The sequence below is a fragment of the Aethalodelphis obliquidens genome, unplaced genomic scaffold (assembly GCF_003676395.1).
Source record: "Aethalodelphis obliquidens isolate GAN/ISIS:26980383/991018 unplaced genomic scaffold, ASM367639v1 scaffold32, whole genome shotgun sequence".
Lineage (NCBI taxonomy): Eukaryota > Metazoa > Chordata > Mammalia > Artiodactyla > Delphinidae > Aethalodelphis > Aethalodelphis obliquidens.
Window position 1 is genome coordinate 1,594,131 of NW_020837976.1, and position 27,875 is coordinate 1,622,005.

The 27,875-nt window shown below is 38.3% G+C and overlaps 1 protein-coding gene across 2 annotated transcripts in view; it reads right to left on the reverse strand.

The window, feature by feature from the left end:
- Window positions 1-10,149: 10,149 nt before the first annotated feature.
- ABHD3 (abhydrolase domain containing 3, phospholipase) overlaps window positions 10,150-27,875 on the reverse strand; it is a 38,606-nt gene continuing 20,880 nt past the window's right edge. The window contains exons 5-9 of one of the 2 annotated variants that reach the window (XM_027127583.1): window positions 21,540-21,652; window positions 17,165-17,338; window positions 15,129-15,177; window positions 14,884-15,049; window positions 10,398-11,258 (exon numbers count right to left, since the gene is read on the reverse strand). In XM_027127583.1, coding sequence (XP_026983384.1) covers window positions 11,080-11,258; window positions 14,884-15,049; window positions 15,129-15,177; window positions 17,165-17,338; window positions 21,540-21,652 — 681 coding nt within the window. In that variant the 3' untranslated portion in view covers window positions 10,398-11,079. Of the gene's footprint in view, window positions 11,259-14,883; window positions 15,050-15,128; window positions 15,178-17,164; window positions 17,339-21,539; window positions 21,653-27,875 lie in introns of both variants that reach the window. The other variant, XM_027127584.1, reaches the window with a different exon arrangement.

A 27,875-nucleotide genomic window follows, 5' to 3' on the forward strand; every position in this document is an offset into this window, starting at 1 on the left:
ATAACTGCAAAATATTCTAACATTTCAGTCAAGACCTAACTCCCTTTTGTTCAGTGGTTTGCCTTTGATTCAAGCAAATGCATAGGTTCCAAATATTCTGTTTAATTTGGGCTAAAGACATGATTTGTAACATAATAAACCTAAAAAATATATTTATGCATTTATGAATTAAAGAATGCTTTTGCTCTGCTATAACTTCCTGGTGATTGGTTTTCTCCAGTAATAGTGCTGATGCAAACCATGACTGCAGATAGCCAATGGAACAGTTAACTATTAGTACAGTAAACATAACTACAATATCAACTCATGCCTACAACTATTTTTTGTCTTTCTGCTTACATGGCTTAAAATTAAAAGTGGGAAAAAAAAGTGGGAAGGGATACGCATTAATTTTCAATTGGCATTTAAAATTTGCTCTGGTTATGTTTGTTTTGTGTCTGATATCCACCTTTTTAGGGTTTTTGTTTTTAGCAGTTGACTAAGAGGAAGGACAGATAGGGACCTAATGAGACAAGACAACGAATGAATTTCTGCCTCCAGAGAGATTTGCTAAATCCTGTGCTCAGGGTTCTCCAAAAGTATACATCCTCCCCTGTTACTCTGAGGAGCTAGAATTTCATTTATACCACCCTTCTTTGTACAAAGAAACTGTAGGAAGTTGCTCAGAGGTCACTGAGACATGAGGTTGAGACTGAAACATCCCTTCTCCAAAAGTCAAGCTGGATGAACAGTTATTTAATTGCAACAGCTGGGAGAATAAAATGATTTAAATGGCGTTGTCTTTAATTTCTCTATCTTTTCTGTAACTTATTTTATACATTCCTTTAGGAATCCTTTGCTTCCATCTGTACACATCAAAAAGTATTTCATTCCTTTAACATCTCCTTTAAAAATTACCTTCTCTGTGAAGCCCCTCTTAATCCTTACCCCTGTGATAATTATATTTTCTCCTATATCCCCAAAGCACTTTGTATATCTGCTATAATATTTATCAAAATCTACCTTGTAAAATGGTAAAGTACATGTTTCTGACTTCACCATTATTGTGGTCCTCAGCATCCATCACAGCCTAATTTTAGTATATTCTATACAAATCTGAAACTCAATAAATGTATATTAGAATGATTGCTAATATTGTATCTTCTTGAGTAGTATGAGACTGGACATAGCAATAAAAAAGTTTTAGAGGGTTGGGAGCTTTTAAAGAAATAGGAAGGGAAAGGAGGACCCTTGGATTAGCTTTATTGAAGTAGAGAAGGTTTTGGAAGAGAGAAAAATATGCTCTATTACTGGTTCTTTCCTCTCTGTCTCTCTTTACAATGAAAAAGATGCCCCCTCCCCTTCTTTCTTTGGCCAAATCCTGCATCTTTGCTCTGAATCACACTCTCTTTTTACTTCTTTGGGGACTTAAATCCATCAGTTGTCAAAATCAGACTCAATTTTCTCATCTTTTTATGCAGAGTGACTTCTGCCTATCATTTAATTACAAAGATACCATTTAATCTTTCTAGCAGTTGAATAAGAAAAATGAAAAAAATAAGTATAAAAATAACCATCTTGGGCTTCCCTGGTGGCGCAGTGGTTGAGAGTCCGCCTGCCGATGCAGGGGGCATGGGTTCGTGCCCCGGTCTGGGAAGATCCCACATGCCGCAGAGCGGCTGGGCTCATGAGCCATGGCCGCTGAGCCTGCGCGTCCGGAGCCTGTGCTCCACAACGGGAGAGGCCACAACAGTGAGAGGCCCGCGTACCGCAAAAATAAATAAATAAAAAATTTTTAAAAATAACCATCTTAAGTTACCTATTCTCATACCTTTCTCTACCTCTCAGTTTCTGATATTTCTTAATATTTCACATTTTTCTTTGATACATTTTGAGGTAATGGCAAAATGCACACATCTACATAGTTTGAATATCTTGAACTGACTTATTTAGTTTTAATATTTAGCTGTTTAAAACCTATTAAAATGTAAAACATTTGAAAAGAAAAGAAAAAAGTAGGAATACCAAGTGCTGTGAGGATGTGGAGCAACTGGAACTCTCATAAATTCCTTGTGGGGATGCACAAGGTACGGCCACTTTGGAAAATAGTTGGTCAGTTTCTTATACAGTTAAACATACACCTACCATATTACCCAGCAATCCCACTCCTAGGGATCTACTCAAAAGAAATGAAAACTTATGTTCACACAAAAATCTGTATGTGAATGTGTATAGTAGCTTTAGTCATAGTCACCAAGAATTGAAAACAGTCCAGTTTGTAAAACAAGTGTTATAAATGGATGAACAAAGTGTGGTACCTCCTTACGATGGACTACTATTCAGAAATTAAAAGGAGTGAACTACTGAATCACACAGTATAGATGAATTTTATTTAATTTATTTATTTTTATTTTTGGCTGTGTTGGGTCTTCGTTACATTCAGGCTTTTTCTAGTTGCAGCAAGTGGGGACTACTCTTCGTTGCGGTGCGTGGGCGTCTCACTGCGGTGGCTTCTTGTTGCGGAGCATGGGCTCTAGGCACGCGGGCTCAGTAGTTGTGGCTCAAGGGCTCTAGAGCACAGGCTCAGTAGTTGTGGCACATGGGCTTAGCTGCTCCGTGGCATGTGGGATCTTCCCAGACCAGGGCTCGAACCCGTGTCGCCTGCATTGGCAGGTGGATTCTTAACCACTGCACCACCAGGGAAATCCCTAGATGAATTTTAAATGCATTTTGCTAAGAGAAAGAAGCCAGACCTATAAGACTTATATACTGCATGATTTCACTTACATAACACTCTGGAAAAGGCAAAAAACTATAGGGAGGAAAGGAGGTCGGTGGTTGCCAGTGTCTGTGGGGGTGGAGAGAATTGGTTTCTATTAATGCGTATCATAGGGGATTTAGGCGGGTGATAGAAAGTTTGTATAGGGAACTGTGCTTAGTGGATGCACAATTTATGCATTTGTTAAAACCCATAAACCTGTTCACCACAAAGAATACACTTTATGTAAGTTTTAAAAACCCACCAGGATGTGGCAAGAAGGGTGGAATACAGATACTGACAAATGAATAGTCTAAGTGTATTACAAATGAGTCACATAACTACACTGAAAGGAGTTAAGTACTCAAGTTAGTAAATTTGTTTCTCACAGGGGTGTAGGTTAGAAATTCTGAAATGACTTTACTTTTATTTGTACAATAAATAAGTAAATATATTGTAGACAATCAGCCAGGTTTCTCACTTGGAGAAAAGAAATTACAAATAAGGAAAGGGAATTCATTGTTGCTAAATTGGAGTCAGAGGTGTCAGTATGGACTCGTTTATTTATAAATATAGATAAGTATAGACATATGTGCATGCATTATACTTACATATAATTTTTTCCTACCTCTATTGAAAAGGGCTGCAAGCAGTGGGACCCCAGTAACAATGAGCATATGTATCATCCAGATCTTGGTTTTTAAATGCCATTCTTTAATAAAAGGAATCAGGACTCCTTGGAGAACTAACTCATTCCAGGGCTGAAGTAGGGAAAATAAAAGATGAGACTAGTGCGTCTGGTGGTGCCAGCACACTTTAAAAAAAAAGGCATATCAAAGGGACATAGAAACCATCCAGAACTCCCAAACTGAAACAACTTGAACAATAAAATAAGGATAGTATTGATATTTAATTATAACCCAAAGAAAAAACAAATATTCATGAGTCCATACTGATGTCAATAACCAAACAAAGAAATGGGATGGGTCGGGGAGAGAAGTGACAGCACTGTCTTTCAGAATTGCAGTTATAAACACAGAAGGATTGTAAGAAATAGAAAAAAACTATCAGAACGCAGTAGTATCTTGCTACAGGCAAAATAAGATCCACCAATGAGTGAGAAGAAGTTTAAACAGAAACAGGATATTTGCATTGTCTCAAAGTAGCCCCCCTGTGCCCCACCCCAGAATATTACATAATTACAAAGGGAAAATTAGTAACTTTACTGGGTGAATCCTGGCTGGCATCACGTCAGCCAGGGGATCAAGGTTAACATCACCACACAGATCAACAGGTAATTTTTTCCCCTACCCTAAACCCAATGTGTTTTTGATAGAGAAACCTACATTAGTAATAAAATGTCATTTGATTTTGATTTGGTTTATAATAGCCAGTGTATAGGGCACTGTCAATTTGGTTTTCATAGCCAGGTATTACATTTCCATAGCACTTTATTTAATAGTTCACAAAGCATTTTCACCTACATGTTATCTCTTTATAATCCTCATAATACCTCTGTAACATTGATATTACCATCTGCATTTTTTTTAACCATCTGCATTTTATAGATGAAGAAACCAAACCCTGGACAGGATAAATGATTTCCTTCAGGTCACATGGTGAATTAGTAGCAGAGCCAAGAATCAATCTCAGATGCTCTGAATTCAAGTCCAAATTTCTTTGCCAAGAAATGATCTTTTTTTTAAAATAAATTTATTTTATTTATTTATTTTTGGCTGCACTGGGTCTTCGTTGCTGCGCGTGGGCTTTCTCTAGTGGCGAGCAGGGACTACTCTTCATTGCGGTGCATGGGCTTCTCATTCCGGGGACTTCTCATTGCAGAGCACGGGCTCTAGGCGCACAGGCTTCGCTGTGGCTTGTGGGCTCTAGAGCGCAGGCTCAGTAGTTGTGGGGCACAGGCCCAGCTGCTCTGCAGCATGTGGGACCAAGAAATGATCTTAAAAATACTAGGAACTATGATTAATGACTATAAAGAGCTCTAGGTAAATATGGAGAATATTAGGCATTTTTACTTTATATATTGATACCTATATATCATCTATAATATCTATTCATACATTCTAGAATATATATTATGAAAACAGATACTAGTTTATTCTACATCATATTTTTCAAAGGGTCCCTTTAACTCTGGTAAGAAAACCTAGAGGTTTCAAAGGCCATACTGGAACACTTCCGTATGGCATTAGAAGAAAAAAAACATAATCAGTCCAGGAATTAAGCACTATGCATGCTCCATTTTGAGCCTGGAAAAATAGAGAAAAAAATCTGAAACTGTCTGCCCATAAGTAGAGTAAAGCAGATAAATCGGATATTTAAAATTTGCAGAAACCAATTAGTAAGTTGACAGTTTAAAAGAGAATAATGCTCTTTTGGGGTTATTCAGATCTGTTAATATGCTGACAGCCTGTCTATTCATATCCAGCTGGTACTGAGTCCTTGGTAATATAATTAACAGCAAACTGGAAATACAGATGGAGTAGATATGATTATTGTACTGCTTGCAAAATTTGGGTACCAGTATCTAACTCCGGGGGAAGACAACCCTTTATAGAAGGCACAAACATACAGTTGTCCTGTAATAAGTTAATACTGAGTCATGGTGTTAAATGACGTGAAGTCTTTATGATTTGATCCAGGTTATTATCTTTATTTAAAAGAGATATTCAGTGAGGTAAATTAATCTTGTCAGATTCTTGCCATTTACTTTTTTCAAAGTAATTCCCACATTTAGGTGGTTGAAGGCTAGAGCCAGAAAAAGTATCTCTTAGTTTCAGAATAGGGATAAATAGCACAGGTGAATAATTCACAGCTTGAAAGTGCATATGACAAAAGCAAAGACATCATTTTTTATCATCACAAGGCCTTGAATATATAAATATCTCTTTGCTTAGAAATAAATTTTAAAAGAAAAACAAAATCAATTATATACTGCAATTTTTATTGCATTAGGTATCAATACTGACAGCAACATTATATCATAGGACAAGAAATACCAGCTTCTACATGTTGGCCTGTTTGTAGAAAAGGTTAGGACAAAAAGACTGTCTTTTAAGTGAGAACTAGAGTTAAAATGGCGTATTTCCTAAGTGTTCTTTATTACCTGACCTTGCATATTGTCCTCATTGACTCCAAATTAAGTTCTAAGAAGCTGAGTGTTTACCTTGTGTCCAGCATTTTGTTAGGTTCAGAGCAACAGTGAGATTTTTTTTTTTAATTACCATTACTTCATTTGACACTGAAGTCTGCAGGGGAAACAGATGCTGCTTTAACGGATGTTCTGATTTGGAGTGAGACTGCAAAAACCCTTCCTCTCCCCACTTCTGATTTGTATGTAAGATGTACCCTTCCATCAGGGCCTAAGGTTCAAGTATTATTAAGTATTTGGTATCATTAATGAATAATAAACCTAATACGAGGCAGACACCATGCTGGCCCCAGGGGATAAGATGAAGAGCAAAGAAAATATGTTTCCTGTCCTCACTGTGCTCACAGTCTGCTGGGGGAAAGCGGGTAAGTAAAGAAGCTATTACAACTAAGTGTGACAACTGCCACAGACAATAGTGACTTCTTTCTTTTAACTTCTAATAACTTCTAGAATTCAAGTGTTTTTCGAACTACGTTGCAACCCATTAGTGGGTCTCAAAGGTGCGCATTTAATTTTTAAAAAGTAGTAAGAAAATTTGATGCACAAAAGTAGAATAATGCAATGAGTCTCATATACCCATGGCCCAGATTTAAGAATTAACGAGAATTTTTCATTTTCCCACTTTCATTTAAAAAAGAAAAATGGGGGGCTTCCCTGGTGGCACAGTGGTTAAGAATCCGCCTGCCAGTTCAGGGAACACGAGTTCGAGCCCTGGTCCGGGAAGATCCCACATGCTGCGGAGCAACTAAGCCCGCGTGAGGCAACTACTGAAGCCCGTGCGCCTAGAGCCCGTGCTCGGCACCAAGGGAAGCCACCACTGAAGAGTAGCCCTTGCTCACAGCCACTAGAGAAAGCCCACATGCAGCAACCCAACGCAGCCAAAAATAAATAAATAAATTTATTTTAAAATAAATAAATAAATATAAAAAAGGAAAATGGGATAGTTGAAAATTAAACTAGACCAGACTAGAACAGGATGGGCTACAAAATATGAGAGTATATTGCACTACGAATACTGCGCAGAGTTAAGAGTAAAGACGGTTCTATAAAACTCAGCAGCAGAGTCCATTAACAATGCCCTGGAAATAAAAGTAGAAGCTGGGTAATAAAGTCTAACCTTTTTTTGTTTCTTTTCCTTTGCACTTAGTTTCACTTGCTGGGTGCAGAGGCCTCGCCTCTAGAGGCCTCTGCACCCAGCCCTTCAGAACAGGGTTCCTCCTGCGAAGTGGTTGTGCCGATTCCTCACCTCAGCAGGCTACGTGCAGAGGTGCTGCGTGCGCACCGCAATCCAAGACGGCGGTGGCCGGCCGTGTGCAGGGGTGCTGCGCCCGGCACTGCAATCTGGAGCGTGAGCAGCACAGCTGCGCTGGCCCCAGGAGAACTCCACCCCCTCCCCGCTGACCAGATACCTACAAAGCAGCCCGGCCGACGGGTATGGGGGAGAGTGGGTGCTCTAGGGTGGTAGCCTGTGTCTCTCGGTTCTTTGATCAAAGACTAAAACTTTTCTTTGCTCCTGAAGCCAACTGAACCAAACTCGGTCTTTGTTTTTTTAATTTTTGAATTTTATTTTATTTTTTATACAGCAGGTTCTTATTAGTTGTCTGTTTTATACATATTAGTGTATACATATCAATCCCAATCTCCCAATTCACCCCCCCTCCCCCGCCGCTTTCCCCCCTTGGTGGCCATATGTTTGTTCTCTCCATTTGTGTCCCTATTTCTGCTGTTGGCTCAAAAGGGACCGACTGGGTAGGGTCTGTAACAAAACGTATGTGTTTGCACTAGGTTCAAGATATAAAAAAATGTATAGGGCATTGTCAAAAAGGAAAGAAGGAAAAGAAAGCTGTTGTATCCATTTGTATCCCTATTTCGAAAACAATGCTCTGTGAGGCTTTGAATAAATGTTTAATGATAATAACCTAGAGAAACTGAGGAGACAGTTTTAGAAAAAATTCCAGGATATACTTAAAATTAACTTTTCAAATCAGGGAACCGGCTTGCAAGGTAGTATTTTCATTCTTATACAAACCACTATTATTCAGCTAATCTTGACTAAGGACCTGCTTTGTTCCGGACAATATGCTAAGTGCTTGGGATGTAGAAATAATTAAAACACAGCCCTTCTTTCTCAGAGCTTATTAGTGTGTGGAGGAACTGCTGGGAAGAATAGTTTACCCTCCACATCAACACATGAAAATGCTCATTTCATTGTAACTAACACACACACTATCGCATGCATGTAGAGCTATATTTTATTTTTGTTTATACTAATGAGATCCTATATATATGAATAAATTGTTTTTCATTAAATTACCTATCAGAAATATCTTTATAAATCAGTACATAAAGAGCTACATCATTATTTTTGGTGGCTCTATCATGTGAATGTGTCATAATTTATCCATTCCCCTACTAAATAAGTTGTCATCCTGAATGTCCAAAGCTGCAACAAACCTATATCTTTACACACCCTTGCTAGATTTTCTATAGGATAGATTCTTCAAAATGGAATTGCTAAATATGGTTGCTCTTGTATTTTAACTGTCAAAATTTTTTGCCTTCCAAAAAATAATTGCTAGTTTACATACTCACCAACAATTTGAGTAACTATTTCCCCATAGTATCACCAACATTGTATATTACTAATCCTGTATGTTATTAAACTCACAATTTGATGGTCACAAATATCTTTGTTTTCAAATTTTGCATTTCCTAAATTACTAGTGAAATTGTTCACCTTTTTATAAACTTGCTATTATTCTATGAGTCTCTTGTATATCCTTTGACCATTTTTTTATCAGATATTTCATTACCAATTTTTAGGGGTTCTTTAGCTATTTGATATATTAGCCTTTTGTATATTGCAAATATCAATATTTTTTCTGTCATTTGTATTTTAATGTTGGTTATGGTAATTTTGTAGAACTGAAGTTCTTTTTTAATCTTTACATGAATATATCTGTCACTTTTGTTCTTTACGGCTTCTCATTTTTATATTTTGCTTAAGAAGGACTTCTCCATTCTAAAATTATGAAAATAACTTCCCATATTTTCATTAGTACTTTTATGAATTTAAAAAGTGCTTATCTGATTAATCTAGCTGGAAATAATTTTTGTGTGTAGAGGGAGGTCAGGGGCTACCTACCCAAATCTGACAATGGCCAATGGGTAGACAGACTTCCTGACATAATTTGTTTAAAATCTTCACGATAACTCTGAAAGGCAGGATCAGCCCCACCCAAACCATGCCAACTGAAAGTTATTATCACTATTGAATCAGAATATATGCTGAACGGGCAAAAAATCACTGGCATTATCAGTGCTATTGTTCTAGACACAGTTACGTGGGAGTCTACAAGTACACAATCAGGAACTCTCCAAAAGATGGCATTTTTAGTAAACAATTTTGTGTTAATATGCTTTTATTACATGGTTCTCTTAATGTGATACCTGGGCAAAAATATACATATTTTATAAGTCGTGGAAGTAGTAAAAAAAAAAAAGGAGGGAAAAGATGGCGAGGGACTTCCCTGGTGGTGCAGGGGTTAAGAATCTGCCTGCCAATTTAGGGGACATGGGTTTGAGCCCCGGTCTGGGAAGATCCCACATGCCGCGGAGCAGCTAAGCCCGTGCGCTACAACTACTGAGCCTGCTCTCTAGAGCCCGCGAGGCACAACTACTGAAGCCCTGGCGCCTATAGCCCATGCTCTGCAACAAGAGAAGCCACCGCAATGAGAAGCCCGTGCACCGCAATGAAGAGTAGCCCCCGCTCACTGTAACTAGAGAAAGCCCGCACAGCAATGAAGACCCAACACAGCCATAAATAAAAAAGTAAATAAATAAATAATAAAAATTTAAAAAAAAAAGATGTTGAATGGTATAGAAGATAACACTATTGCCTGGATAGCCCATCAACCACTACCAATCCCCTCCCCCTTGCTTGCCTCCACTACAATTGGAAAAGTCTACACACTTGATTTGCCAGCCTCCCAGTCAACCAGGGTGACAATGTGACACAGGTCTGGCCAATAGATATAAGTGCAAGTCTTCTGAGAAAGCTTTCACTTTCCCAAAAGGGCAGATGTGTCTGGCCCCACTCCTTCTGCCTTTTTCTTCTCTGAATACAAATGTGATGTCTGAGCTGCAGCAGCCATCCTGTGTCTAGGAGATAACTGGCTACCCTGCCTGCTAGGGATGTGGCAACAGAAAGAGCCTGCATCTTTGATGACACTGATAAATGACAAACACCTACATCTGGAGACTGCTTACATGGAGACTTCTTGTGATGCAAGATAATTAAATATTGTTATTCCTAAATCACTGTTAGATGGGTTTCCTGTAGCTGAAAGTATTTTTAATTGGTACGAACGGTGGGAGCCCAATATTCTGGAAACTGAAACAATACAGTTGTAATATTTCTTACTAATGCATTTATGAAATCACAAATTACTCTAGGGATTACTTTTTTGTGGATAAAATCTCACAAAGAAACAATTTAAAATGGTAGAATTTAATATAATGATATATAAGTATGCACATACACTATTTAAAAAATAAGCATGTGAACTATAATCATTATAAAACATAAGTCAGCCTTAATTTAATATTATTAGAGTAAAAGAACATGTATAGAAGTCTAACATTTGTTGCATTTGCCTTTTAAAGTTAAAATACGTAAAAGATTTAGCACATTGTATTTTATCTTATTTCAGTTTTCATGTTACCATCATTAGGTATAAATACCCTTATGAATGTGCCAACTTATAACTTACATTCAAATAAATAAAGTCAAGTCCTATTACAATTATTAAAGTACCATAAATCACCTAAAATAAATTATCTAAAATAATACTAGCCCAAATTAAAACCCTGAGGAATTAAAATCTTTTTACACAATAGTTTTGGTTAAGTGCAATTCCATGTTTGTACTACTTTATTTAAGGTCATACTTGGTAAGGCATAGTAAAAATAAAATCTACATAAGTTACAGTCTAAATCTATATTTTATTTCTTGCTACAAAGTTGTTTTGTTACTCCAAAAAGTAGTTTTTGCATGTCATTCTGGACCTCTTCACCACCTGCTGGCTAATTTGCTTTATATACAGTAATTAAGATTTGTGCAGTAAGCTGAGCTGCCTTTATACGGTGGTTTAGACAAAATGCACCTGAAGAACTACATGCCAGAGAGTTCATGTCCGTGTTCAACCATGGCCTGCACAAACTGCTTGAAGACTCGATCCATGTAAGTGGACTGTCTTGGCCAGATTCCCTCCAGAAAACCAATATGGCCTCCATAAGAAGTAAGGACCAAAGCAACATTAGGGTTTTGCTTAGCAGTTTCTATTGGAATAGCTTGACAAAAAATAGGCGGGGGGAGGATAAGAGAAGGGAAGGAGAGAGAAAAATATATAATTATTAACAGTTTTTGTTAGGAAAAGTATGTGCCTTTATCATTTCCAATCATTATAAATCAAAACATCATTAAACAAATAAATATTCATAATGAGTATGGCTAATGGAATAAGTCTGACTAATTTGTATCAACCACCTATATTCTTATAACAGTTCATGTTCACAGTTATATACTGGACCAGCAATTTTGGAAGAATCAATCGAGTAATCAATCACAACACAAAAGTATAGGCCCAGTCTTGTTTTGAGAAATTAAATAATTCAAGAAATGGTGAATACTTACATTATGTTATAAGATTTCCACTTAGGTGCTACACCAAGAAAAAAACCCAAACTAATCTTATCACCTTTGTGAGAGTTATACATTCATTATGTATGACTTTGGTTAACTTTACATGAAGTTAGATTCCTGAGGCCAATTGGTGGCTGTTAAGGATACAAAATTATACATATGATTTTTAAAAACATATAGATAGCAAAAAAGAATGGCATATAATACTCTCAAGTGGTAACAGTGTTTATCTTTGGGTGGTAAAACACTGGTGATTATTTTATTTTATTTATTTTTTTCCTTCTCTGAATTTCTGTTTATAGGCAGGAGAAAAAAACTTTATTTTGAAAATATAATTGCTGTATTTAAATAATCCTCCAATAAGGACAGTCTCTTCAAATGCTCTACAAAATTATGCTGAGTAAAAACTTTAAAGGACATGAGTTAAAGTTGTTTTATTTTTATTTTCCCCTCAGGCTTAGAGTTCAAACAGTGAAACCTTTTGATTTAAGATCTATAATGGATCACGACCTGGCATGAGAAGTGTTTTGATTTCAGATACTGCTAAATCTTACATCCCTAATCCCTAATTAAGATAACATGGTTGATCCAGTAATTAGACCTTCGTATCTTGGGTAGAGTCTTAGGGGTAAATGAGTTCATTAAAGGTAAGATCTCCCTACCCTTCCAATGAAGGAAAGGAAGCTGACACACTATAGGACAACTGAGACCCTTTGAAGATAGAGCTGCTGAGGGCCCCAAACTGCATGTTTAGATGATCTAAATTGGACCTCTCAGGGAATTCCCTGGCCATCCAGTGGTTAGGACTCCGTGCTTTCACTGCCGAGGGCTGGGAAACTAAGATCCCACAAGCTGCAGGGCACAGCAAAAAGAAAAATAAATTGGACCTCTCACTCCATTCCTTGAAGAATAAACCTAGAGAACCTAAATCAAGGCCTAGGAAGTCAAGTCCTTGTCCTAAATGGGTCCTGAACTCACATCCTTATCTAGCTACACCTAAAACAGAACATCTATCTTGGGATCAGGTGTTAGAACTTAAGGGGCAGGTGAAATGACTGATACTATTTATGTTTTTCCTTTTTCACCTTACACTAAGGGCTTAGATTATGAGTGCTTCATTTGTCTCTAATGGAATTATTAAGAGCCCCAATTTCACACTCTGGATACAGTCAGGAATTTCTAACACACTGATAGTTTACAGTCATATCAGAAGAACGAAAGGCTGGGCCATTCGAGTCATGTGAAAGATGCTGGCTGCCTGTGCTCTCAGAATGCAGACAACTGTCTACTACTTTAATGTGGCAAGATGATTTTAAGGGCTGGGAAAGAATAAGAAATAGTGAGCTTAAACTTCAACCAAGTGGGTCAAGACAAGTTAAATGCTGGGAAATTTTTGTTGGTGGAAGAAGGGTCCATGAAATATAAAAATAGAGAAATACTGAACTTCCTTAATCCAATGAAAATAGGCTAAACAATCTCCATGTAATTCGACTGATTATTAAAGTTCACAGTTAAGGGAATTCCCTGGCTGTCCAGTGGTTAGGACTCCGTGCTCTCACTGCTGAGGGCCCGGGTTCAATCCCTGGTGGGGGAACTAAAATCCCACAAGGCTGCACGCAGAGGCCAAAAAAAAAAAAAAAAAGTTCACAGTTTAATTTTTTGATTTGTGGTCAAAGACCAAAAGTTCCAGTCATCTAAAATTACCTGTGATTTAATCATAAATCACACATTAAAATGATATCCCCTAAAGAGACGGTAAGTGACTTTTTTAAAACATACTTTGGGGATTTTCTGAAATTTTGGCAATACGTACGTGCTGTGTTTGTACTCAAAATAATTTTTTAAAATGAAGTACTTGGGGAAAATGTTTTAAAAGTATTTAAGGGAGAAATAAGGAAAAAAGTTTTATAAAAAGCTTTATGAAATTTCATTAGAAAAAAATTAGAGGTCAAGTCTACTTATCCTTAAGACAGTATGATCACTTCTAGGCGTCTTATATTGCTTTAATGTATGAACACATCCACATAGATCTTTGTTACAAAATTCCGTATTTCTTGAATTAGGAGAACAAGGAAGTTAATTTGGGCATAATTTTCTTTTATATAGTATCCGGGGGAAAACAGACACTTTCCCTTCAAATATGACCTTATAGTCCGAATGTGCTACATTCATTGAGTTATCCAAGGACATCATATTAATAAAGTCTCAAGCTCTCTTCTAGGTTAAAAGGGGGAAAAAACTCCAAAGCCTTCTGTATAAGAACCTCAGGAATAAGGGACTTCCCTGGCAGTCCAGTGGTTAAGACTCCGTGCTTCCCCCCTCCTAAGGGACATGGGTTCAATCCCTGGTCAGGGAACTAAGATCCCGCAAGCTGCATGGCCAAAAATAAATAAATAAAAATAAAAACAGTAGAAGTTACTCTTAAAAAAAAAAAACCCTCAGGAAGAAAAGGCAAGTGATGACAATGTACTCTTTTTTTTTTTTTTTTTTTTTTGGTACGGGGGCCTCTCACTTTTTTGGCCTCTCCCATTGTGGAGCACAGGCTCCGGATGCGCAGGCCTAGCGGCCATGGCTCACGGGCCCAGCCGCTCCGCAGCATGTGGGATCTTCCCGGACCGGGGCACGAACCCGTGTCCCCTGCATTGGCAGGCAGACTCTCAACCACTGCGCCACCAGGGAAGCCCGACAATGTACTCTTGAGGCAAAGATACTGTAAACATAGTCTGTCCAAAGAACAGTTATTTTATAAGAAGGAAAAGTTGTAAAAATGAGAACAAACAAAATATTGAGTCATAATTTGTTCTGAGGCTCTCACAGTAGACTAGATAAGGGTCTATGAAGACGTTTAAAGTGATCTGAGACATTTAGATACTAAATTATGAGTATCAAGGGGTTTTTTTCTGTTTATCACAGTAGAAAACATTATATGACTGACGTTTCTTATTACTGTATTTTCCTAAAAAAAAAAAATATATATATATATATATATATTTTTTTTTTTGGTTTTTGGTTTTTGTTTGCGGTACGCGGGCCTCTCACTGCTGTGGCCTCTCCCGTCGCGGGGCACAGGCTCCGGACGCGCAGGCTCAGCGGCCATGGCTCACGGGCCCAGCCGCTCCGCGGCATGTGGGATCTTCCCGGACCGGGGCACAAACCCGTGTCCCCTGCATCGGCAGGCGGACTCTCAACCACTGCGCCACCAGGGAAGCCCTTCCTAAAATATTTTAAAACAGTTAATTCATGTCAAAATGTATACAAAGATGTTAAGTTTACCATGACTGGGTGAAAAAACATCATCCACAGAATTCAGACACAACACTGGAATCCCTACTGATTTCAGTCTACGATTTGGACTGGCATCAGTATAATAATCGTCAATTGTTCGGTAGCCAAACATGACTGAAGTGAATCGCTTATCAAATTCTCTTATGGATTTAGCCTGAAAAACAAAAACCTATTATATTTATTCTTGGAATCAAAAAAGGAAATAAATGTATTATGTAAAGTTTCCTTCCTACCTTCATGACATGATCCATGTCAATTTGTTTTACAAACATATGCCGGTGCCTGGAAAAAAAGAATTTCAAAAGTAAAAAATTAAGGTCATTCCCATCTCAAACATACCTAAAATACATAATTATAAGTAACTTAGAACAGGGAATAAAGTTGTTACTCAATAAATATTTACTTAATTAGACATGGCAGGAATACATTGATATTTGTCCTGAAGACTTTTTGTAAAGTTTATTTTTTTTATTGAATGATTCTTTAAATTCTATAGTGCTTTACAATTTTCAAAAGTTTCACATACATGATTTTATTATATTATATCCCCTTTTTAAAAATCCCCTACCTCTATATTGCCCCTCCCCCACTTCCTTCTCCCCGCTGGTAACCACTAGTTTGTTCTCTGTGAGTCTGCTTCTTTTTTGTTCTATTCACTAGTTTGTTGTAATTTTTAGATTCTACACATAAGTGATATCATACAGTATTTGAAGTACATGAAGACATTTTCTAAAAGTACTTTTTCTTAATTGAGGAAGAAGGAACCAGTAATAATAAACAAAATAACAATAATAAATGAAAGTGTTGTTTCATAACAAATTGCACCTACACACCAATGCTATTAAGCCAATTTGGCCAAAAAGGCCTCACTTAAGCCAGAAGCTTTCAACTGGGTAAATCAACTGAAGATTTATCTTATTTTTTAAATTGCTATATTGAAAATTAGAATTTATATTTTTGTATACTTAAAAAAAATTTTTTTTATTGGAGTATAATTGCTTTACAATGTTAGTTTCTGCTGTACACCGAGGTGAATCAGCTATATGTATACATATATCCTCTCCCTCTTGGACCTCCCTCCCACGGCCCCCCATCCCACCCATCTAGGTTGTATACTTATTTTTGAATGTTGGTTATTCTTCTTGTATAACCTATATTTTAATTCAAATCATTCTCTTCCTTTTTCTTGCTACTGTCCCCCATTTCAGTGACCATGAATAAAAATACGATTCTGTAGTATTTTTAGCAGTATTTTATAGTCAACATCTGTAATGTAACAAATAGGTTAAGTTTTTTTTTAATAAAGTACTTTTTAATTAAGGAATGTATATTGTTCTTTCTTTTTTTTTTTTTTTTAATTTTTGGCCATGCCACATGGCTTGCGGGATCTCAGTTCCCCGACCAGGGATTGAACCTGGGCCATGGCAGTGAAAGCCTAGAATCCTAACCACTAGGCCACCAGAGAACTCCCCAAAATAGGTTAAGTTTAATGCAGTGTCTAATGTCAACTTTCGGGGTAACTATGGTTTTCAGTTAAGTTATGCGCAATTAACTGTACTTTTTAGTTAGAGTTTATATTTAAATTTGTCAATTCACTTAAAAATGCATGGTAACAGTTATCAAAAAATAAACAGAAACATCCCATGTTCTTTGTTGCCACACTGTTTAACTGTTAGAAGATACCTAAACAATTTCAGAAAAACTAATGCAAAGATAATATTTTGGTAATGTTAAGAACTGTAGGGGCTGAGAATATCCATGTTTTAGAAGCATTCTCCTAAGCCACTAAAACATACTATGTTCATAACACATGCTTAGAAATCATATTATTCGTCTCTAAAAACACTTAATACATTACTTACTACCTAGGGGAGAATTAGGTACTAATAAGATTAGCAACAAGTAGAAAATCCAGGGAAATAGCCCATAATGTTATTCAACACATTTGAGACTAATGTTTTTATTCTTTTAGAATAATTTAGAACAGTGATGAAATGGTGATCTTCCAAGTGGGGCACAGAGCCTAGAGGTTGTACAAGGTAATCCACTGGGGTACAGAAAGAAAACAGAGCTTTTATCTGTATTTTTAGCTTATACTTAAAATCTTTTTATTTTTGTATATATTGACAATAGAATATTTTGGTGCAGTAGTAAATGCATATAATGTAAACATAAATATACATATATTAGCAGTGTTATGCTTGAAAACATTTTACTGTGGCACGTAATCCAAAGAGTTTGCAGACATCAGGTGTTAAAGATGACTCACTTATTAATGGAAGACTGGAGGCACGTTGTCAAGTAGTAATTAAAAAGCAGCCAGTTCAGTGGTTTCTCCAATGACTCCGAGCAAGCAAAAGTATTCCAACCAACTGAAAAAGTTGCAGCTGCCTTCAAAGGAGTTTTTGGCCCCATTTTGCCAAGGTAATTTAAAAGCAGCATTCTAAAATGAGAAAAGACAGAAAACTCAAGTGATGAATTTGTTGTCTCTCTCAAGACATCCCATTTCTAATTGTGGACTTTAACTATGGAGAAGAAAAATATAAACCAGTGTCCAAGTCCTTTATCTTGGAAAACCATGCAAGTATCTCTATTCTTTCCTTACATTCACCTATTTATTTATCTTGCAGTCAGCTATATTCAGAATGGGACAAAGCATACAGTTATTACTTACATGTGTACCTTTCTATGAAGTAAAACATAAGAAAAAGCCACCGTAAGAGTGGTTTTTCTTTTTGTTGTTTTCAAAATGATATTGGGGATTTATTAAAAATTTGCAATTCCCTGGGCCCCAGCCTCCAGTTGAGTGTTTAATTTAATACGTGGGGGTGTTTCAGGCAAACTTTTTCTATAGAGGATCACAAAGTAAATGTTTTGGGCTTTGGTGGCCCTACAATCTCAGTTGCAACTACCTTGTGATTATAATTTGAAAGCAACCATAGACAATACGTGAATAAATGGATATGGCCATGTTTCAATAAAACATTAGATGTGGATATTGAAATTTCATATACTTTTCACATGTCATGAAATAGTTTTGATTTTTCCAACCATTAAAAAAATATAATAACCACTCTTAGCTCTTGCACTGTACAAAAACAGACAGCTGGCCAGATTTGGCCTCCAGGCTGTGGTTTGCCAAGGCTTGGCATAGATGAAAGATCACAGAAGGAGTGGTTTTCAAATGTGGCTGCATGTTGGAATCACCTGTGGAGTTTTTAAAACTATTATCGACGTCTGGGTCTCACCTTCAGAGATTCTGAGTAATTGGTCTGGGTGGCCATTCCGGTTGCCTTTGCATCCTTGTACCCTACAGCAAGTTTGTAAGGGCTCCCTCGTCTAGAGTTAGACTTTCTGAATTGTGGCAGAGCAGTTGGCCCCTAAAGTCACTTGTTTTCTCTCCCTACTCCCTCTTGCTATTTGTCCTTATCTCCTATCACATATTTTCCTTTCATTTTATCAATTTTCCTGATTCTACTCTAGTTCTATTTTGGTAAGAGGGACAAGAATGGAGTTTAACCTGCAGTAATGTCAGAAATCTAAGTTTGACATTGCCAACTAAGAGAAAGGATGATAGCCTAAATTCTGTTTCTCATATTTTCCATTCTTTATTTCTCCAATTGCCCAGGTTCTGAAATAGGACAAATGAGTAAAAATTCTCTAATTCTTTTTATACAACCCACATGGAAAAAAATCCATTTACAGAGTGAATGTGATGAGATTTTAGATTAAAAATGGAGATTTCATGGTTTTTGTTGTTGTTGTTTTTGTTGCTGTTGTCCAAGGTTTACTGAAAATATGACAGCACAGCAGAAAGATTCACATGGCTCCATGTGGTGTTTTAAAATTCATCCCAACTGTAGGCTGAGTGACTGTAGGTTAGACAGACTGCCAAAGGCCAACAGCTTCAGCATTTCCGTAGTGTCAGAAACTACTTCAGTGATTTCCTGATCCAGGGCTGAGAGCTCAGGCTGGAGATTTCGTTCTTGAAAACAACTCTTCATTAATGACTGTATTCCTGGTTTATAGTACTGTGGTTCACTAAGCTATTTAGAAGATAATGCTTACTCTCCTGCAAAAGGGTCATTCTAGGGTCCTAGTTTTGGTGGCCCTATTCTTTGGCTGGAGGTCAGAGATTTTTGAGTCTGATGTAATAGGCAAATTGAAAGGGTTGGAAGTGAACCTCAGGAGTAGGAAGGACCAGGAATAGCTATGACCGAGTAGGTGGGGATGCTTCTTAGTTATTACTCAGGAGCAAAATAATGTCAAGACATTACCCCCCAAAAAGCTGTCTTACTTTGGCAAGAAAAAGACTCCATTTTCACAAAAAAAAAAAAAAAAAAAAAAAAGAGAGAGAGCGAGAGAGAGAGAAAAGATAACCCATGGATTAAGAGATTTAAGAGACATATCAATCTCAGTATGTGGACTTTAGCTGTCTGCTGCCTCAAACAAACTGTAAAAACCAGCCAACAGACTGATGGGGAAATGAAATACTGACTGAATATTTGATGATATTTAGGAATTATTGTTAGTTTTTTTGTTTGTTTGCTTGTTTTCTTGCGGTACACGGGCCTCTCACTGTTTTGGCCTCTCACGCTGCAGAGCACAGGCTCCGGACGCGCAGGCTCAGCGGCCATGGCTCACGGGCCCAGCCGCTCCGCGGCATGTGGGATCTTCCCGGACCGGGGCACGAACCCGAGTCCCCTGCATCGGCAGGCGGACTCTCAACCACTACCACCACCAGGGAAGCCCCTTATTGTTAGTTTTGTTCAAATGTAATCAAGTATTGTGATGGGTTGTTGTTGTTGTTTAAGAGACTCTACCTGTTAGAGATACCTACAGAAATCTTTATAAATGATGTCTAAAATTTATTTTAAAATAATCAGAGTTGAGAGGGAATGGGGGGGTGGTACTACTGACAAGATTATCCTTGAGTTGATAGTCATTGAAGCTGGGTGATGAGTATATATGAGGCGTCATTATACTCTTCTTACTTTTATATATATTTGGGAATTTCTATACATTTTTGAAGCTAGTTTACCAACTCATTGGGAGATTGGAATCCGACTGAGTCTAGAGCAGCGTGGATTCCTTGGCTAGACTTAGTTCTGTCTCAAAACCCTTACTTGGCCCCAGGCATCACAGGCTTGGAGATTACCCAACCTGGGCATAAGGATCTTTGACAGATGCTTCTGTCTGCTACATCTCCAAAAAGAAAAATGTGTCAAGCTGTAAAACACATCCCCGAGTGGTAAACCCACTTGGGAACATGTCACAGTGCTAGGCAACTAGAAGGGGTACTTCCTTTGAACAATTTACAAGACATTAATATTCAACAAGCTGCAGAGGCTAACGGTCAAGTTCGCACTGAGGCTTCAGTTCGACAAGAATAGGCATTTCCCAGGAACCTCTGAACAGAGAATCTGGGCCTGTTTATGTAAGGTCTGGCTTTTTAAAAAGTAAAGAATTTATATGATTAAAGGAAGAAAGTTCACCTGGGCACCTTGTCCTTTAAGGTTCTCATTATGGGGCAAAGGAAAGAGAAGTGAAATCCTTTCCTTTAAGCACAATTCACAGATTCTGCCTGGGTTTTCTGCGGTGATTCAGATTTCTTCCTTTAGTAGGTCAAGTCAGACCTTCCATGCTAATGTAAGAAACGTATTCTTTTCTTCTTAGTTTTATGTTTATCAGAATCTAAAAAGCTGTTGTTAGAGCCGATTTTTTAGAGCCTATCATTTGTAAAGCTGTTCATTTTCAAGTAAACATGCTCCTAAAATGTTCTAAAAACTGAAATGACAGATAAATCAATTACAAAATTAAGAAAAATATAGCATTTTCTATCTCATGTGTTTGTTGATTTTGGACAATGCTTTAGGTAATCTAAGCATAGCAAAATGCCATATAATAAAAATTTTGGATTGTATTAAGCTCACTGTTACTACAACAAAAAGATTAAACAATTAGCCTAAGTATATAAATATAAAATATAAATATATACATGGCATAGAAGGTCCAAAAAAGCCCCTATGCAAGCAGCACCAATTAAAATATTCATTTGCTTAAAAAAGCAGCTGGAGTAGGGGGTTACAAACAGCATTTCACAGTTTCTAGGAGAGCATTCTAGGGAAGGTCCATTTGCCCAGCAACAAAACTAAACAAGACAAAACAAACAAGAAAAACACCACCTGGGGAAAAACTGTTTTGAAGGCCCCTTCAGTTGGAGAGAGCAATAATAATTATTTCTACAACTGGAGTGATGAAAGTCATGGTACAAGTTCAGCTTCCTGAATGGTCCTGGAGAACACGGTGGCAGTGATGGCTGGGAATACATCAGGGAATCTGAAGGTCAACGTGGCTGCCACCCAGTGATAGAAATCAACTCCATGGGGTTCGGACAAGCCTTCGGGCTCACAAAACCCCAAGCACCTCGAGGAGGTACTTGTATACTTCTCACCACAGAGACCAGTAGTCAAGGAAAATATTAAAATTTACCTGAATTAATTCCTTCATCCATTCAGCCACATGTGGAGAAATATGATAAAAATAATCAAACATTTAAATGCCCATGCAGCTTACAGTCGTCTGAAAGAGGCACTCGCTAGCACCACTTCCCTTTTGGACATTTTAGAAAGGAAAAACCTTACCCTCCCATTGAAACTCCTGCTGCCAGGAATGGAGCAGAAGGGTACAGACTGTGAACATGCTGAATGACCGTCTCCAAGTCTTCAGTGTTCGCACAACAGTAAGTCCTTGGCGTCTGCAAGCAATGACAGGTAAAGCACAAAAATTATAATCAGGAGGTTCATCATTTGTATAATGCAGAATTGTAAAAAAGAGCAAGAAGTCATAAATACGAGAAAATGACCTTTGTTTGCACATACTATGAGTCATGATAATTTATCATTTTCCTGTCTTGCAGTACACATATATGCCATTTAGGGTCAGTGTTATTTGAGATGGCACTAACAAAAGACTCTGATCATGCAAGAAAGCCTGGACGAAAATGGGGCAAGACCAATACAAATACCTCAAATTAAACAGATATGCAGTACTCTACTCAAATGTGTCTCTAACTAAACAAGAACAGAGTCAATTTAGGCAGAAAAAGTGGAGAATCACACCTTTTTGTAGGAAAAAAACAACAACTTATGCCTGACAAAGCCAAAGCCAAAGTAATTCTTATTAAAAAACACAATCAAGCAACCAAAAAAGGCTTTCCAACAATACCACAAAAAATTTAAATTGTGACTCCTTTCTTACTGGGGAGCTGTTTTCTCTATCTTGAGTGCTGTCTACCAATGAAGGAGTGTGATTTTCTGGCACTGCCTTCACTCTAGATAAAGCAACATCCAGTGTGCTTTATTAATTAAATATTTTCTTTTTCAATAATATTTCCATATAACCCCAGCTGTGCTACACTGAAAACAGACACTTAAAATGTTAAAATATGTAAAGCTGATTATGTCTTAATACATAATGCATTAAAACAAATGGTTTTCATGTGAATTTCATTAATAAGGGCTCTGTTTCCAGCAGAAAAGCTTCACAGATGCTTTATTTGAGATCTGGGAGCAGAGGGCAATCCTGTCTGTACAATGTATGTGAGAGTGTATATATGAATAAAGTATATGTGAGATAAAATAACCAGCAATTTAATAACAAAGAGAGAAATCTGATAACCCTTTTATTACTCTAGTAAAAATACCAAAACAAGTTATGTGTACCACCCTGATTGTAATATTCCAGTAAACTATGATTGGAAGTTTATGTGCCACCCACCGTTCAATTACTAATGAGTAGTCTGAGGAAATTACAATTTTCACTGATGCCTCCACCTAAACTCAAGGCTAAAACACTCCTATTGCCTACTACCATCTTTCTGAGATCTGCAAATATAAAGCTCACCAAAAGACAAATGTTAACCTGACGGTACTCACAATGGCTAACATTTACTGAATGATTAAATTTGTGTCCACAAAACCCTGAGGAAGATCCTATTATTATACTTAGGAAACTGAGTTTTTAATAGAAAACTGAGTTTAGAGAGGTTAAGCAACTCCTGTAAACTCCTGAACAGCTAGTAAGTGACGAAGCTGAGATACTTCCAAAAATACTTTGTGATTAAATGCATTTGAGGGGCACAAATTCAATGTAAAATCTAAACAGAATAATATCTACTACCAGTCTCATTCATAGTGACTGCAGAATTTGTCACAAGAATTCCGGTGAAAAAGATCATCCCTACTTGGCATTTTTACTACACGTGAGTTTATTCACGCTGCATAGTTTTTAAATTTCTGTATTATTTATAAACAATCACCAACACATACGCTTGTTATGCAGGCTTCAAGTGAAGTATGTGTGTACATGTATGTACATACACACAGAGTTAGGGTATGAGAAAAATGGCCTATGGAAAATTATTAGGATCAGAGAATTTTAGTTCCAGGAAGGACCAGAAATAGCACCTCGTTCCTTATTTACAAGTGGGGAAACTGAGGCTCGGCAAGGTTGAGTAATTTGCCAAAGGTCACAGAGTAGCAGAGCTTGGAGTTTATGTTTGTAATAAGTAAACTACTTCTTGTAAAGCACTAGGGTTCCATGAGGTATTTAGTAAGCAAATCAATATCTGGTACGCTCAGACATAGGAGCTTATTTTTCCCTAAATGTTTTTCTCCCAGTGGATTACATTAAGTTGGGAACTGATAATGCTGGTGTGGATCAAAGCTGCCAGAACTCTGAAACTCAGCGCATCTAGAGCCTCTCCGGCACGATCTGCCGCCTGCTGGCCGCTCCCTTAGCTTCCGTGATGGCTTCGTCCTGTTCTCATCCTGCTGCTGGCTTTCCATTTCCTGTCATTCTCCCCACAACCCCAAATATGAGAATTCATTTCCATAAGTTTTGTTGTAGGCCTGCACCTGCTCATTCTCTGGTCAATACCCAATTCCTGGAGGTCTGGTCTACCTTCACAGCTTCATCAACCACCTCTAAGCAGCGACTAAACCTGAGTCTCCAGTCTCTTCCTTCTTCCTGGGCTCCAGATGCAAATTCCCAAGTTCTATAAGTAATGTTCTGTCAGTACTTCAAACTCACAATGTCCCAAAGTAAACTCTTTTACCTCTTCATGGAAACTCCTAATGCTTCTCCTAACTTCCCATTTTTCTATAAATGACATCTACATTTTCTTAGTTAAAACTGTAGGTGACACTGCCTTCTTCCTCTCCCTTAACCCACAGCCAATAAACTTCCAAGTCTTGTAGCTTCTTCCTCCCCAGAATCTTTTCAGGAAACACAGGCGAGCCCTTCTTTCCACTCTAGTAAAGGCCCTGGTTCGTTAGATTCTCTCAGAAGGCCCCAGGGACAAGGATGTGAGTGCAAGTGGTTCATTTAGAAGGTGATAGGGGGAATGGGGAGTAGGGGAGTGGTGAGTGAGTGTGAGTCAGAAAGAGTAGGAAACCAGTAAAGAATGTTACCCAGCTGTTTGTGGCTGTGGACAACTGGGACTCAATCCCCTTGGGGCATTTTGGGAGACTATAGAACAAGGCTCAAAATTATCCCAACCAAGTGGCAAGGGAGCTGGGTTATTTGCCCACCAGTTCGCTTCAGCCACTGGTTGAAGGCAGCTCCTGGAGGATGTTAACTCCCTGGCACTCTGGTCGGCCCTGAGCAGAGGCTCAGCAGGCTTCCATGGCTAGAGAAGGCCCCCAGTCAAAGAGATGAGGGTGCTTGCAGTGGGAAGCCATCAGGTAGGCAAGATGGGAATGGTAAGCACCAAAGGGAAAAAGGTGTGGAAAGGGTGTGGCGCCAGCTGTCTTTGCTCCCAGGCCTTTGTACCTCTCACCTGGACTACCAGGTGATAACCTCTGAACTAGTTAACTGCCAGCCTTTCCTAATCACCATCCATAATCATACATCCCATTCAATGTGAGATTAATCTTCCTGAAGAACACTTCCAGCTCTAATCATGACAGTGTTTCTGATTAAAATTCTTCATTAGCTTTCCATTGTTGACTGAATTAAATCCAAAGTCCTCTGCTAAGGCCCTTCACAATATGCCGAGTAACCTTTCCAGCTCTGCGTTTTACTAGTCCTCCATATGTATGGATTCTGGTCCATGGGACACTGCTGTTCTCTTGCCTGCTAAGTCTCTTAATATCCTTGCCACCTGTGTAAACTTCATCTGCCAAGTGGCCTTCACCGTCAACTCTGCCTGCTGAAATCATGCCTTGAAAAAATTGAATAAATGTCAGACAAAAGGTCAGACTTGGCCCCTGTTCTCCAGGAACTCACAGCCTTTCCCAATTCTACCCCTACTTGTCCCGGCCAGCCTGCTCCCTGCCCTTACTATCTATATGTGAGGCTCTCTCTATTACTATCTTGCTCACCTCTGTACAGTCAATAAATACTTGTTGAATTGAATGGAAACACACAGGATTGAAAGTGAGATGACCTGATTAGTAACTTCTGATATGCAAACCTACGTGGTTATACCACACAACCTCTTGCTACTTGATGGGCTCCAACAGGGAACATCATATGCCTTCTTTCTTCATAGGACTTGAGTCCCATTAAAGAAAGAATTCACCTAGGATACACAGCAAAGACACTTATGGGGGTAATACATTGAATTGGTAGGCCTGGCAGAAATTTTCCTCAGGTTTGAAGACATAACTTTATAGCATCTTTTTATTTTATTTCATTTTATTTTATTGGCTGCATTGGGGTCTTCGTAGCTGCGCACGGGATTTCTCTAGTTGCGGTGAATGGGGGCTACTCTTCATTGTGGTGCGCGGGCTTCTCGTTGCAGTGGCTCCTCTCGTTGCGGAGCACGGGCTCTAGGCGCGTGGGGTTCAGTAGTTGTGGCGCTCGGGCTCAGTAGTTGTGGTGCACGGGCTTAGTTGCTCTGTGGCATGTGGGATCTTCCTGGACCAGGGATTGAACCCATGTCCCCTGCATTGGCAGGCGGATTCTTAACCACTGCGCCACCAGGGAAGCCCCTATAGCATCTTTTTAGATTAAAAATAATGTTAGTTAATTCTCAGTTGCTAGGGCTGCTAATACCACCAGCAACTATCCTCTTATTTCATACTTCCAGAACAGAGGTAAAGTAAGCCGCATCTAATCCCTAAAGGGAGGAAGGAAGACCTGGCAGGATTCAGCTGGGTGATGAAAGCTCCTTTTAGAGTGAGAAGAGGATGGGAAAGGTACTCTTGAAAAATGCAGAAAATCTAAAGGATAGGTAACCTTCAGCAGACGTTTGGGCATAAATAATGGGTTGGCCAAAAAGTTCATTCTTGTTTTTCCATAAGATGTAACAGACAAACCCGAACGAACTTTTTGACCAACCCAATATTTTATGTTAGAATAATTTGACAATAATTACAAACCAAGATTGTTCAAATTGTTCAACTGCAACTGCAATCAGAGAGAAACAATAGTAATTTGTTAAATGGCTTTTTAGAGGTTACTTTTTAAAAAGCATAGAAGAGAATGATGAAGTAAAATTAATTCTAATTATACATAATAGGTGAGAAAAGAATAAAGCATATATTTTATATTTATCTATGAACTACATCTAATTTATCCTTAATCAACTTCCAAAACGTAGACAAACCGGTTTCTCCTTATTCTGAAAGAGAATTTTCTTGTCCTGATTTAGAAGTCTTTTGTTTTAAAATGCAAATTTCGTTAAAAATTTTTTTGGGAGGGTATAGAAACAAATTAAAATTCACCCTGTTAATCAGGTAGCCTGACTTTCCCTAGCTATTCTGGGAGCAGATTAATTTGCTAATCTGCAGAAAAAGCCATAACCCAGGACCCTTCTCTCAATACCTGCCACACATCCAATACTGAAGAAGGCCAGCTCGTAAAAAGATTTCAGTTTTCTGTCCAGAAAAAAATAAAACTGGAAAAGGCACAAAAATGTCTTTTTAAAAATCACTTAAATTTCACATTTACTTTATTGTAATGTCTTGATGAACATCAAGAGCTTACAATATTTCATTTTACAGTCTTCTCTCTAGTATTTAACGATCTGTACTCAAATATTTGATAAGATGCTGTTTACGTGAACTCTGTGATTCTTGTGTGAACGTAGGCTACCCCAAAAGGAATAATACTTTTATAATAGGACGAATTATGCTTTTTAACCGCTCTCTACAGTGTTTTTGTTGTTGTGTTGTTTTGCTTTCATTCCACCCACTCCCAGTCCAGTACCTAATGAGCTACCCAAATCATTCTTAGAAAAATTGATCTTATTTTTGGAAACTGAGTTTGTTAAACAAAGAGTCAGAGAAAACAAATGTATGTGCATATGTAAATAAAACCAGCACTTTAATGAATAATCATTTCGCCTACATTGATAGGCATATAAAATGACCAGGTATCCAAATCTGCCTGAGAATTTGTTAATTATTTAAAGTAACCAACCACAAAACAAAGGGCCCCAAGAAATATCCTGGCCAATGCTGGGGCCAAGATAGCCTATATGCCGTGTTCCTGCTAACGTTCTGGATAGCCATGGCACATGCTTATGCAGTCATGCTACAAAGCGACACTGATAAATGAGCACAGTCTGTTAGTGGCTTAGAGCCTGTCAGCCAGGCAGGCAGGAGTTCTCAGGCCAGGGTCCTAGGAAGCCTGGGACTACCCACCACCTCAGCCCTGCCTGCAGACTAGACTCACCGGGGAGTTTTAGGACAAACACAGGCACCTGGACTCCAGCCCAGGCCAAATGAATCAGAATCTTTGGGGGATGGCATCCAGGGATCAGTACTTTTTCAAAGCTTCCCAGAGGCTTTTACTGTGCAGTCAGGGCTGAGAACCAACTGCTCGAAGAGAATAAAGAAACAGGGTGAGACCTGAGCCAAGAGAGGAGGAGGCTGCACTGACAAGAATGACAAAACCTACCTAGAGTCACTTGGGAAGAGGGAAGTCTAGTTCTATGGGGATTCCCTGCAGTGCACAGAGAAGTATTGCTA